At 42.6% G+C, this 13,550-nt stretch overlaps 1 protein-coding gene across 9 annotated transcripts in view; it reads right to left on the bottom strand.

Annotated features, from left to right (window-relative positions):
* Bcas3 (BCAS3 microtubule associated cell migration factor) overlaps positions 1–13,550 on the bottom strand; it is a 502,165-nt gene that overhangs the window by 326,285 nt on the left and 162,330 nt on the right. For all 9 annotated transcript variants that reach the window (XM_016001738.3, XM_042282536.2, XM_006983187.4 and 6 more), the window contains exon 15: positions 6,105–6,369. In XM_016001738.3, coding sequence (XP_015857224.1) covers positions 6,105–6,369 — 265 coding nt within the window. The remainder of the gene's footprint in view (positions 1–6,104; positions 6,370–13,550) is intronic.

The raw sequence follows: 13,550 nt of genomic DNA, 5'->3' as shown, positions 1-13,550 counted from the left end.
CTGGAATTCAGTTGCCAGAAGCTGCAGCTCAACCACATTTCCTTCCCTAGACCAAGCAAGTTAGAACGACGACGCGGAGCTAAGGGACATGGGGAAGTGGAGGCAGGAAGGGGGATCAGTGACTCAAGGCTAGTTTTAGCTACATAGGGAGGCCAGCCTGGACTATTGGAGAGGAGCCCCTACCCCAGGGTGGGCTCAGGCAAGTGGGTGGAAAGGCAGGCGATCAGTCAATCCTTAAAAGTCTCATGACAGGGTGGCCACTATATTCTTAAACATAAAAGGAAAACCTATTTCAAATTAAAGCAACAGTAAAAGCAAATAGGGCCAGTGGGACAGATGCTGCCAAGTCTGCCTCCTCCTGAGAGGTCAATCCCAGGACCCACATGAAGGGAGAGCGCCATCTCTGAAGGCTGTCAGGAACACGAAAACACACACACACACACACACACACACACACACACACACACACACACACACACACACCAAACTATGTAACTCAGGTGAGGAACCAAGAGTACCACTTTCAAGTGTGTATTGGTATCATCTCCCATTTCAGAAATAGTTACAAGTTAAGGTCCACATTGAAAGCAATTTAAAGCCTATATAAAGTAAGTTTGAATTTTTATTTCATTTAATAATATTCATTGAACTATTTACTTAAATTTTTTAAAAGAACGAGAAAGGAATCAATCCTACACATTGCCAATAAACAGCAGCAAGTTCTAAGTGACAGCAGCTGAGTTTTACTGAGTGTTTCATATGCGCCAAGCACCGTTCACCGCGCTGCCATTTTCATGGTGACCCCACGAGGTTGGGAATATTATTATCCCTGTTTTATAGGTAAAAAATTGGGTCTCAGTAGCCAGAGCAAGAAGACTGCCTGAGATTACAGCTGGGAATCATGGGAGGATTCCATCCTGTAGAATCTGACCCCAGGTCCTCTATTACCTTTTCAACATACAGTTAGTGATGGAGACCATGAAACCATCACAGGGGCCCTGGGTTTGACCTCAGCATCACACAAAAAAAGACAAAATCTGAGGCAAGTGGTGAGCAGTCAGTGCAGTTCAGAGGTTGAAGGTCAGGTCTGTGTGACTCCAGGAGGTAAGAGGAGTGCAACTCCAACTGCAGCAGGACAGACAGACAGACAGACAGCGAGGCCTGAAGGCAAGGCTGCTTCTTAATTTTAGTAAATGGTGAACCTAGAAGACTGCGTCCTTCCTTGGCCTTTCTCACTCAGCCCCACAGCCTTCACCCATCCTCAGTACCCAAATCTATGAGAAACAAATGCAGTCTCCTCTGTCCCCTAACTTCCTCCCACTATCTTACCTTCCAGAAAACAAAGAACCGAACAAAAACCCACCCAATCAGTATCTGATGGTACCAATTTTCTCTTCTGACTAAATCCCTTCCCAGAGTGCTCTTACTAGTCTCTGACGGTCAGTTCCTACCTTCACTACCCAGTGAACCTAACACAATCCTTACCTCTCTCCTGGTCACTTCCTGTATATGGTTTTCTACTTCCTATCACTTGCTGGTGACTTCCGGGATGACATCTCTTACCCATAATCACTCTCTCCAGGAGCTCCTCTCTTGCATGTGTTTCAACCTGCACCCACACCTTCTGATCACTATCCCCATACAAACCCATCACCTCCCAGCAATTCCAGAACCACATATGAACCATGCTAAGAACATGGGACATTGTACCAGTGTCCAGATACACATGTAATCCCATCATGCTAGACCCTGTCTCTAAGGAGGTGAAAAAGGACAGGATAAGCGACAAGACAGAGAAAGAAGAAAAAAGGGATAGATGAGAGAAAATGAGTGGGAAAGTGAGAGAGCCTAAACTGAACGTATCCAAAACTTTCAATCCTGTTTTGATCCCCAAACCTGCTGATGCACAGTGTTTCTATTGCAATTGAAAACAACCCCAATTCTTCTAGCTTTTTGAACCAAAACCATTGCTAGTCACCATGACTCAACCATTCTTTCCTACTGGACATAAAATGTAAGCAGAAAAAAAGAGTTCAGATGGTTCTACCATAACAACAGCGTTGAAGCAGGCTGTGGTGGCTTACACCTATAATCCAGCAATGGAGAGGTTAATGTCGGAAGACTGCCACGAAAATGAGAGAACAATGGGTTAATAAAAGTGAGCTCTAGGTTGGCCTGGGCTAGAGGAGAGACTCTGTGACACTAAACACATGTACACACAAATATGACCACACAGAAACACATATAAACTCAGAAAGTCTACATGGCTCTAACAAACCCGGACTGACAACCTACTTCAAACTCCGCAGTCCTCTCCTGCTGGCCCTTGTCGACACTGCCTCACTGCTTCTCTAGGTTTCTCCCTTTGCCCACCCTCACACTGTGCCTTTTCCATACAAATTTCCACTCAGAGCAACCAAAGCCCAGTCTTACAACACTCCCGTCTTCAAAACCCACCACAGTGTCTCCAGGACACTCTGAGTCAAAGTCTACTATGAGCAGGAGCCTTAATTGAGCTCATCACCATTCTGTGGGGACACTGTGCTGGACCATCCCAGTTGTCCCGCTGTCCCCTGAGCACACCAGACCTATTCTCAGCTCAGGTCAGAGCTGTGCTGTCTGCTCTTGTCTGCCTAAGTTTCCCTCATACCCATCAGGTCTTTGCTCAGTTATCACCACGGCGACATCCACAAACAGGATGGTGAGCTAAAGTAGAAATCCTTTCTAGGCACTTCCTAATTTCTTCTATTCTTTCTGTGACAGGGTCTCACTTTATAGCCCCACCTCTGCCTCCAGAGCACCAGGATTAAAGGTGTGCAACACCACTCCCTGTATTCCCTGCCATTCTTTCAATCTGTCACAGACATATTCCACTTTGCTCACCAAATGTCTGTTTTGCTGACTCAACACACATATAAAAAAAACATTAATTCACAGTGGCTGAGTAAAGTGATCATCTTACATGTGTCAAATTGAAAAGCAATGTTACCATGAATAAAAAAATCTCTCCATTCTGGCAAGTTATGATTTAAATCTAAATTGCCTTTTATACATGTATGAAAATGCCATAATGCAACTGTTTATGCTAACTTAAAAACTAATCTAGAAAAATAACAAAATGCACTGTTTCTCTTGGAATCACTTCTAAACATGTTGAATGTCTTTGATATTTTACCAACTGGTACACAAGGAGCCAAGAGAACAAGTGAAAACAAAAAGATTTTCCAAACTTTGAGGTCAATAAGAGATACTGGTGTGTCAATAAGTAATTATTATATTAAAATAAGAGCAATAAACCTAAAACAACATTAAGGCAATGCTTAAGAAGTTTTAGGTGGCTAGTTTAGTTAACAAGCAACAAAGCTGTAAAGACAACTTCAGGTAAAGAAACATAAAACAAGACTGAGTTTCCCAAAAGGGAATACAAGGAGGGTACTCAGAATGGGCAGAAATCTTGGTGTCAGATGGAGCTCAGAAGGGATGGACATTCTCCACCCTAACCCACTAACAGCTTGGTGAGGCACACAATTTTCACCAGAAAGTTATGAGAGCATATTGTGGTTAATGAAGGAAATGGTTTCATAGCTTTTTCCAAATAAGGCTAGAGGTAACTGAAATGAATGAGGGAAGAAATAATTATCAGAGATCCATCATTATTCCTGCATGACAAACCACTTGCAAATCTAGAAAAGGCCATGTACTCTGAGAATAATGCATATTAATTATACATAAATGCATATGCTTACTAAGGAAAATGATGCTATAGTAAAAGTCTTATTTTTTTTAATGTGGTGGCATAGAGATACATGAAATCATATTAAAGTCACACTACAGTCAAATGCAATTTCAAAGTAGAGGTAAGCACAGACAGTATCTGAAGAAACAATAACTGAAGATTATTCCACAAAAAATATGATCCTATTTCAGATATAACCAGATGTTATTTCCCATATAATGTGATAAGGAACCACTGCACTTGCCACCAGCAGCCTCTCCGGACCCTGTCGTGTGTTTTCTAGATTCATAAAGAAGTGAGTGTGCATTTCTGCTAGAGCATACTCTCAACATAAGAGTGCCTCATCCATTCTGAAGCCCAAGGCTTCAACAAGATAGGAAATGAAAGAGATATTTACAAAGAATATACTTCAAATAAATAAACATCCTCTGGAAAACTTACAAAAAAAGATACAAGAATCCTCAACCTAAACTGGGTTGGCTCCAAAAGGCTAAAAGGAAATACCCCTATATCAATTGTTATTTAACAGTTTCCTTCACTTTGCTAAAAAGAGCGCAAACAAGACAGAGCAGCCAAGGCATGATTCATGTTCAAGATGAATCCCTCCCTGCTCCAAGGTTTACATTGTTTGTAACCAGCATCAGACTGTTTACCCACACAAAGTGTAAATACATCATTTTTAGAACTAACCAACAACAATGCCCATTTTGTTTTGACATGGAAGACACAGAGAGAATGAAGAGAAACAAGCGTTGCTCTGAAGTCGAAGCCTCCAATGAGAGAGAACACGAAGGGAAGGAACTTCACCGAGTGTCAGCAGGACCAAGGACGGCCTGCATGTGAGGCAGCTGAACCAGCGACGAGCACAGAACCAGTGGGATAGATGGGGAGGGGGGGGATAAACAGTAAGGAACAGCCTGAAGCATGGGTGATTCCCTGCTGCAGAGAGGCAAGCGTCTGAGAGACAGGGGTCATGGCTGACAGCACTGTGCATGTGTTCATGTTTACATGAACTTCAGGAGGATAAAAAGTAAGGAGTCTTTATTGTAGTAACCATAATTACCCCATATAAAATACCTCAATTTTGAAAATATAAAATGGTCACTATTAAGGAGAATATGAAAGGCTCCAGAAAGCAAGTATCAACATGTTAAGTCTTTTTGAAGGGAATGAAACGGCACAACCCTTCCAGAGTCAATGGTGTGAAAATCACATCAGCTGGGTATGGTGGAGTACACCTATAATACAGTTCTCCAGAGGCTGAGGCAGGAGGATTATGAGTTCCAGACTACTGAAGGTTATACTTGTGAGACATTATCTGAAACAAACTTTAGAATAATGAAAAAAAAATCATAAAAGATTCACTTATAAAATGACTCAGAATTTCCACTCAAAAATGATTATACATTTTTAACAAGAAACAACAGAAGAACTTCATTGCACGGTTAGAATTCAGTGTGGTCGGGCACAATAACCAAACAGCAGCATGACTGCACAGGAGATGGGTGAGCAGCTGAAACGCAGCCTTTCAGAGAGGCTAGCCTAGAACACCGCAAGCCAGCTGAACTGACTGTCACCTACTGAAACACCACCACAAACAAGAAAGGAAGAAGGGCGTGGGCCGTAATCCCAGCACGCACGAGTCCAAGGTAGGAAGCCCAAATTCACAATAAGGCTGGGCTACAGTTTGAAGTTGACTGTGTCCAAAACAAAACCAAATAAACCATCCCACAGCATGAACAGATCTTATAAAAAACACATCCACTATATACAAGTTAACATCAAACAGAACATATTTAAGGGCTTCGCTGGAGCAAACGTATTTTTAAATGCAGGTGAACACCACGATATCCAGAAATGGTTTAATATTAGAAAGAGGTGGACAGGGAAGGATTTTGGTAATGCTCCATTTATTGATCAGGATGATGGTATTGAAAAGTGACTTTCTGTTCTGCCGTAACGTACCGGGATGAATCGCAGAGAGCTTTACTTAAAAATGAAGTACGAGTATACAGCTTGTGACAGTTCCATTATAATAACAAATATTTCTTACTGAACTGCAGTATCAGCCGAGTACACAAAGGATCTTCTGGAATACATATCCAAATGTTACGAAAACAGACTCAGTCTCAAACCGAATACTAATTATACACTGAAAATGCAAAGCAGTTAAAATACCATGAAAAGATCACCATTATCACTTTGCTTCACAATTTTAATTGATTTAATAAATATGAACTTTGTAAATGTGCTTAGGACTTAATCACAGCACAAACACACTATAAAAACTTGCATCTGATCCCAAGCCAATAAAATTCATGTCATACAGCAAGCAGGAGAGAGAGAGGGGGGGGGGAGGCGTTTTTACCATGCAGAGGGGAGCCGGAAGGGCTGCTGGATAAGCCCGGAACAGGACTACAGCGGCCGCCTTGCTTAGATGTCAGTTCTTGCTCAATCTCTTCCAGCCCAGCACTTTTCTGGAAACGGCTCATGCGATTCACTACTCGTGGTGACATGTGTGTGCGGACACAAGGCTGGCCACCATAAGGGTTGATGGGGAAAACGTGGGAAGTACCCCGGAGGGTACTGACCACCACCCAGCGACAATCATGGCTGAAACAGATGTCCTGAACCTGGGAAGGAAGAAAGAGACAAAAACAGCTGAAATCATCCAGGGTTACCTAAGGACGGGAAGAGAATGGAAATAGGAATAGAAATGGCTGCCTCCTTAACAAATTTGTGTAAGAAAGGATAATAAATCTAAAAAATGATTTGCAGGTCACCAAAACTCCATGTGGGGATCTGACAAACTTGGAGTAGAGGGTTCCAGTCTCTGCAGTTTCAAGTGAAGAGGCCTCTGTGGTCCCCCTGCAACTGACTTACAGGGCTATGTGACATAGATACTGTGTGTTCCGCAGGCTGGGAGACGCCTCAGTGAGTAAAGGGACTGCCACAAAAGCTTATGGTTCCGCATGGTGGTGTAAGGGGGGGGGGGCCGCTGAGGGGATCCCAGGAATGGGTAGGTAAGCTGGTCTACCCAATCAGTGAATCCAGCTCAGTGGGCCCCCTTGTCTCAAATGGTAAGGGGAAGAAGTAAAGACAGCTGGCATCTACTTCTGGCCTACACGCACACACACACATTCACATCGTTGCTTCTCGTGAGGTCACATTACGACCAGCCACATCCCACTTCCACTACCTTGCCTTTCCCTCGTGGGCTGTACCCGCCCTCCACCGTCAGCTCCCACAAACCCTTGCTGACACTGATTCTCGCCAGGCATTTCATCACAACCAGGAGACAAGTGCCTAACACGTGGTGATAACACATGATTATTTCAGAAAATTACATTAGAGATATACATCAATTAAACACCCAGGGATGATTGTTATTATCTAAGAATACATCTAAGCATTTGTTAATGCATAATAAATAAAACATATCACATAAAAACATACAAGACTCTTAAAAATAATAAAATAACAAATTTATAAAATAAATTCTGGGCCAGGCGGTGATGGCGCACGCCTTTAATCCCAGCACTCGGGAGGCAGAGGCAGGCGGATCTCTGTGAGTTCAAGGCCAGCCTGGTCTACAGAGTGAGTTCCAGGACAGGCACAAAAACTACAAAGAGAAACCCTGTCTCAAAAAAAAAAAATCTTTTAGACACTCTTGGTATCAAGAAAAGAGAAGTGCTGGTAGGGAAGCCTGGTAAGCAGGCACTGACTCCAGGATCCTTTTCACCTCAGCTCACTATTGGCACTACATGAAACACGACTGGAATAAAATGTAAGGGAAGATCTGGCTACATGGTCATAAGAAGCCAGTACTTGGGTGGCCGAAGCAGGTGTGACTGTTAATTTGAGACTGGCTTGGTCTACACTGAGAGTTCCAGGCCAGCCAAAGCTACACAGTGAGACTGTCCCGAAATCAGAAAAAGAAAAACGCACAGTACTGACTTGGTCTGGAAAGCCCTGCCAGTTGGCTCATCTTTCCTATGAATTAGATATTTTTGACTATTCACATCTCACATTTGTTTCTCACAGTAACAACATGAAGATGGACTATCAGAAAGCAAATGTATTTGTTCCCTAATACATACAGCAGTTATACTATAGTTAATTTTAATTTGCACAAATTCTTCTGGGCAATGAGTGATTCACTTTATATATTACACTGATTTAAAATCTAATTTTAGCCAATCAACATTCAATGCAGTCAAATTTACCTGCATGGGACACAAAATGCCTAAAGTTTTATAAATGACTACCCAACATTATATACAAACTTAAAATTCCATTTAACTCACACACAAAAAAATGTCAAATTCAAAGCACAGGTGAAACAAATGAATTTAAGTCCAGATGTTACAGTCTGGCATTTAAAATATAGAAAATAGCATCTCAGACACTTCCAAACATATACTAATAAACCATCTCAAACTTTAATTTAAAAAGTTACTTTAAAACTGCCAGAGGTAGTGCATGCAGTTAACCCCAGCACTCAGGAGGCAGAGGCAGGAAGATCTCTGAGTTCAAAGCTAGCCTATTCTACAGAGTGAGGTCCATTCCAGTCAGAGGCTATAAAGTTAGACTCTACCTCATAATGACCAAAACTAAAACAAAGCTAGTTTAGCACCCTCCTTAAAAAAAAGAAAGAAAGAAAGAAAAAGTTATGAGCTAGAGAAACTGTACATACTATTATCATGTGATGCCTCTATACCCTTACATACTTATTTGATGTTAAAATCAGATCAAAAACTTTCTGTACTTTGAATAGGCAATGATTACACAGAGGCCTGGTGAGTGGCAATTCAAGAGTCATCTTCAGGCCTTACTGCCCCACCTACAATGACGAAAGCTTAGTCCTGCCTGCCTAGCATCTCCTCTATACAGGTGTGCTCCCTGAGACAAAATCAGGTGGGATTATAGAATTCTGAGAAAGTATCAAGTTTCCTGATAAAAGAAATTAAGAGCAGGGATTTTTTTTGTTTTGTTTTTTTGGTTTTGGTTTTTTCGAGACAGGGTTTCTCTGTGTAGCTTTGCGCCTTTCCTGGGACTCACTTGGTAGCCCAGGCTGGCCTCGAACTCACAGAGATCTGCCTGGCTCTGCCTCCCGAGTGCTGGGATTAAAGGCGTGCACCATCACCGCCCAGCCTGAGCAGGGATATTAATGCTTCGATCTCTAAAATAATGGGCAAGGAAACAGTAGCGGTAAAGCAATGAGCTAGGGACAGAAAACTCGGGCTGGGGGAGGCAGCACGTACATGCCATGTTAGTACCCTAGAGGCTGAGTCAGCAGATGGGGTACAGAGCAAACCCTGCCTCCAAGCTGCCCTACGTCCCCAAAAGAAGAGGCATTAATTGAAGAAGTGCAAGACTTATTGTGAAGAGCACATCCCAGCTTAAAAAGAAGAGGAGGAAGAGGAGGAGAAGGAGAAGGAGGAGGAGGAGGAGGAGGAGACGAGACGGAGAAGACGAAGAAGACGAAGATGAAGAAGAAGACGAAGACGAAGACGAAGACGAAGACGAAGACGAAGACGAAGAAGAAGAAGAAGAAGAAGAAGAAGAAGAAGAAGAAGAAGAAGAAGAAGAAGAAGAAAACAAAAAACCTTGTTGTTTCTGTCCCCACTCCCCGAATTCTCCCTGTCATAAGCGAAGCAGGACTAATGACTGAACCACCAACTCCACCTTTGCAAACATGCAGGAGGAGGGAGTGAGGAAGAAGACAAGAAATCAGAAAGAGGAGAATGCTTGGATAAAAACCCAAAGACCAAAATTACTAAACTTTTTAAAATAACTTTTTACTGAACATTTACATTATAACCTGGTTTTATGTTTAAAAAAAAAAACTACAAAAAAATAAATAAAATTAAATTAAAAAAAAAGAAAAACATCTTTTCTCAAAAAGGCTATATGTGCAATAGATTAAATAAAGCTTAATGGAAATCAAATCAGGCTTGAGGAGATAACATTTGGAATGTAGGAGAAAGGTTCTATACAAACCTTTTACTGGATGAATATTCATTCCATCCTTTCTTTATTTGCTCAACAAAGGACAACAAGACCATTATGTGTTTCATATGTTTTTTACATGTAAAAATTTTGTATGAGAGTAGAAATGGGTTTGAAGCAGAAAGAGGAACCAGCAGTCAGAGCAAGACCTCACACTTCTCGCCCTCTGTTGTCCTTCAGAGGCATAAGGAAGAATTCGATTTTCAACCAGGAAAGTTGATATCTGACATATATCTGAGATATAAAGAGGAGAGTCGCTGAGCTAACTTTTATGCAAAGCACACAAAGTAGTGTCTGGGGTGCCTTGCGTGGTGTGCTTGGTAGTTAGCAGGTCCGTGCCGTAGAGACGATGTTGTGGAGAAGCCACAAAGTTAAATAAACACTGCTAGGAATGAAGTCTCTGAGCTAATTAGCAGGCTTAAATTATTTTTAATTCACAAGATTCAAAAGGAATGAAGACTTCAATCCTGTTTGTCTTGAGGACTTTTAACAGAGCTTAAAATGGGGACTGACTTTGTTGGCCCCTTTTTCTGCCCTGTATTTAATAGGAGAGATGGAGTACAAGCTTAGAAAGACTAAGAAGTGGTAATCACATAAGCAATAGGAAAGCAGGCAAACAGAAACAAGAAACACTAAGCAGAAGGACGCTTTCACCATGGTGGAAATCAGGCTCTCAATGCTCTCACATTTCTAAGTTGGAAATATGAGCTTAGCCTCCAAGGATGCTAAATATTTGACATTAATTTATTTGAAAAAGCAACCATTATAAAAAGCAGTGATTTTAAATTTCCTTTAGTACTACGACTAAAATTTCCCTCATCAAAGACATGAAATCCTCCATGTTTTCTGACAATAATCTAACCACAAATTAACAGAAATATGAAGGAACGGGGACTAAACATGATCATTAAACAACACATTATTAAGTAACCCACAGATCAAAGGGAAAGTCTCAGAAAGACTGACAGACACATGGAAGCAAATGAATGTGAATCAGAATATACGACTTGAGACCAGTGCAGTGTGGAATAACCATAGCCATGGACTGTTTACCTAGGAAGGACTCAAACAAACACATCTTACACCGAAGGAATCGGAAAGGGAAGGAAAGAGGAGAGAGAGAGAGAGAGAGAGAGAGAGAGAGAGAGAGAGAGAGAGAGAGAGAGAGAGAGAGAGAGACAGAGAGAGAGAAGAGAGAGAGAGAGAGAGAGAGAGAGACAGAGAGAGAGAGAGAGAGAGGGAGAGAGGGAGAGAGGGAGAGAGGGAGGGGGAGAGGGAGAGAGGGAGAGAGGGAGAGAGAGAGAGAGAGAGAGAGAGAGAGGAGAGAGAGAGAGAGAGAGAGAGAGAAAGGAAAAAGAAGCTGAATAACAGCTGAAGAGACATGCATGAGAGAAAAAGCTAATGAGAAGGGAAAACAGACAAGAACAAGAACAAAATAGCTATTCAAAAATGAAAAAAATTAGGTTGAGGATTTAGCTCAGTGATAGAGCACTTGCCTAGCAAGCACAAGGCCCTGGGTTCGATCCTCAGCTCCAGAGGGGGGAAAAATGAAAAAAAAAAATGGCTGGGCAGTGGTTGTTCACACCTTTACCCAACAATCAGGAGGCAGAAACAGGCAGATCTCCAGAGGCCAAACAAAACACCCCCCCCCCCAAAAAAAAGAAAGAAAACTCCCACAAGACTGAAAAAGGCAAGACAAGGATACTCCCCACACCAAAACGAGATGGAATAACACAGGGAAGTGAGAAGCACTGGCCTAGCCAGCCTCATGCAGAGGAAATGGCAATAACTTGAAAAGAATAGTCAAGAAGACTCCACACCCTGACCAAACAAAATGTACAGAAGAGAAACCTTCGGGTCGGAGGTCAGAAGAACAGTTGAGTTCTGAGAGCAGGTCCTCAGTGATCTGTGGTGTACACTAAATCCTGTTCAGTGGGGAGACAGCCCTGTGCACATGCTCACACACACACACACACACACACACACACACACACACACACGCACACGCACACGCACACGCACACGCACACAGTAATGTAATACAAAGCTAGATTTTAAAAGTTTACAACAAGAGTTGGGTATTGGGTTTTGCCTTTAGTTCTAGCAAAGGCAGAGGCCAGCTTGGTCTACACAGTGAGTTCCAGGACAATTAGGGATACACAGTGAGACACTGTCAAAAAAAAAAAAAAAGTTAAATTAAGACAGGTGTGGTGGCACAAAACATAATCTGAGCATTTGGAAGGTAGAGGTATGACAACTGAGAGTTCAAGGCTAGCCTGGGCTATGAGACCCTGTCTTAAAAAAAAAAAAAAAACAGCAAATTCTACAAAAGATCTTAAGTGCCTTTTGAAGGTGAGTGTTCCCACAAACTACGGAAGGTAGGACTGTAAATAAAAGTGATTTGAAGGGACTAATTCAGTATTTTGAAATTGGTGGTATAGATACAACCTACCCATACCCCCCAAAAAAAAGCCACAAAATTGAATAGACACGCATTCACGAAAACGGATCCACATAAATTTGATTTATCTGATAGAGACTGGTGGAAACGAATGTGCTGCCACATACCTGGCTCCTGTGGCCAACCCTCCAACCTTGATGGAGGTGAAAGAGGTGCGGATAGAGATGCCAAAGCCTGAGGGTGAAGCAGGACGGTGTTGGGAAGAAGGAGCATCCTGCTGTGTGCGTGGATGTTCCCTGGCCCCTGCCACAGCTACTCGGAGCTGGGGATGTGAGGTCAAAGTCCTCACTCACCTGCCACCCAGACAGTGGTTGCTGTCACCTCACTATAGTTGTCACTGGGAAAAGGCTCAGGCTCACACTGAGTATGCCATTCCTTGTTTCGGAATGACTGGTCAGCTTCACAACACCCAGGAAGTTTGAACTGGTTTAAATGCTTGTTTCAGAAATCTCCACCACCTACCCAGAGGACAGGTTCACAATGGACCACCGACCAGGGCCAACAGCGAACTCCCTAAGGAACACTGGTTGAGGGTAAGGCTGCTGAAACCTGATGCGCTATCTCAGTGCAACATCGCCACCTGCCTGATAGAGTGGCCAAGTGCACTTGCTTTTTAGAAGTCAGCTATTTAAGGAGCAGCTAACCGCAGAACTGACCCATGGGGGCCAGGGACGATGCAGTTCTACTTCTGGGTAGGTAAACTTGAAGGTGAAAAGATGCCAGAAAAGAAAATGGGATCAAAGGTTCAAAGGGGGAATAGGTGATCTCAAGGCCCTGGCATCCTACATTATCCCACTGCTATATGAAACACTGCCCTGGTTCAGAAGCCCCTTGGCCCACAGAGCTCCTCTCCAGTGCTCACTGATGGCTTTGCTAAGATGAATATGCTAGGCCAGGACCTCAGGAAGGCTGAAGTAAACAGCAATCAGCACGGGGGAATAATGGAAATCCATCTCACCTTTTTAATCCGAGAATGACAACAGTGACCATGGACTAAGCATGCCCAATTCGTTTATGTATTGTCTACAAATGCTTCTGTTTACCAAAATGGAAGAGTGAGTCCAAGAGCAGGCATATGAGCAAAAATGTACAAAGTATGTCCAATAAACTGAATCTCCATAAAAAATTAATAGGGGCAGATGACACAGACGAGGAAGACCCACAGTGATGCCAGAGACAGAGTGGGTTAGATGTGCCTGCAGTCAAGGAATGCGGGCAGGCACCAGAAACTCCCCAAAAATGTATAGAGCGCCATCTTGATCATACCTTAAATGTGGATTTTTGTGAAAGGCAATTTCTAAGGTATGATCAGGGTAACTAACAAACATCTTGTATCCCATG

This window comes from Peromyscus maniculatus, chromosome 8, assembly GCF_049852395.1.
Source record: "Peromyscus maniculatus bairdii isolate BWxNUB_F1_BW_parent chromosome 8, HU_Pman_BW_mat_3.1, whole genome shotgun sequence".
Lineage (NCBI taxonomy): Eukaryota > Metazoa > Chordata > Mammalia > Rodentia > Cricetidae > Peromyscus > Peromyscus maniculatus.
Note: the sequence above shows the minus strand (reverse complement) of the source record. Positions and strands in the feature narration are given on the sequence as shown.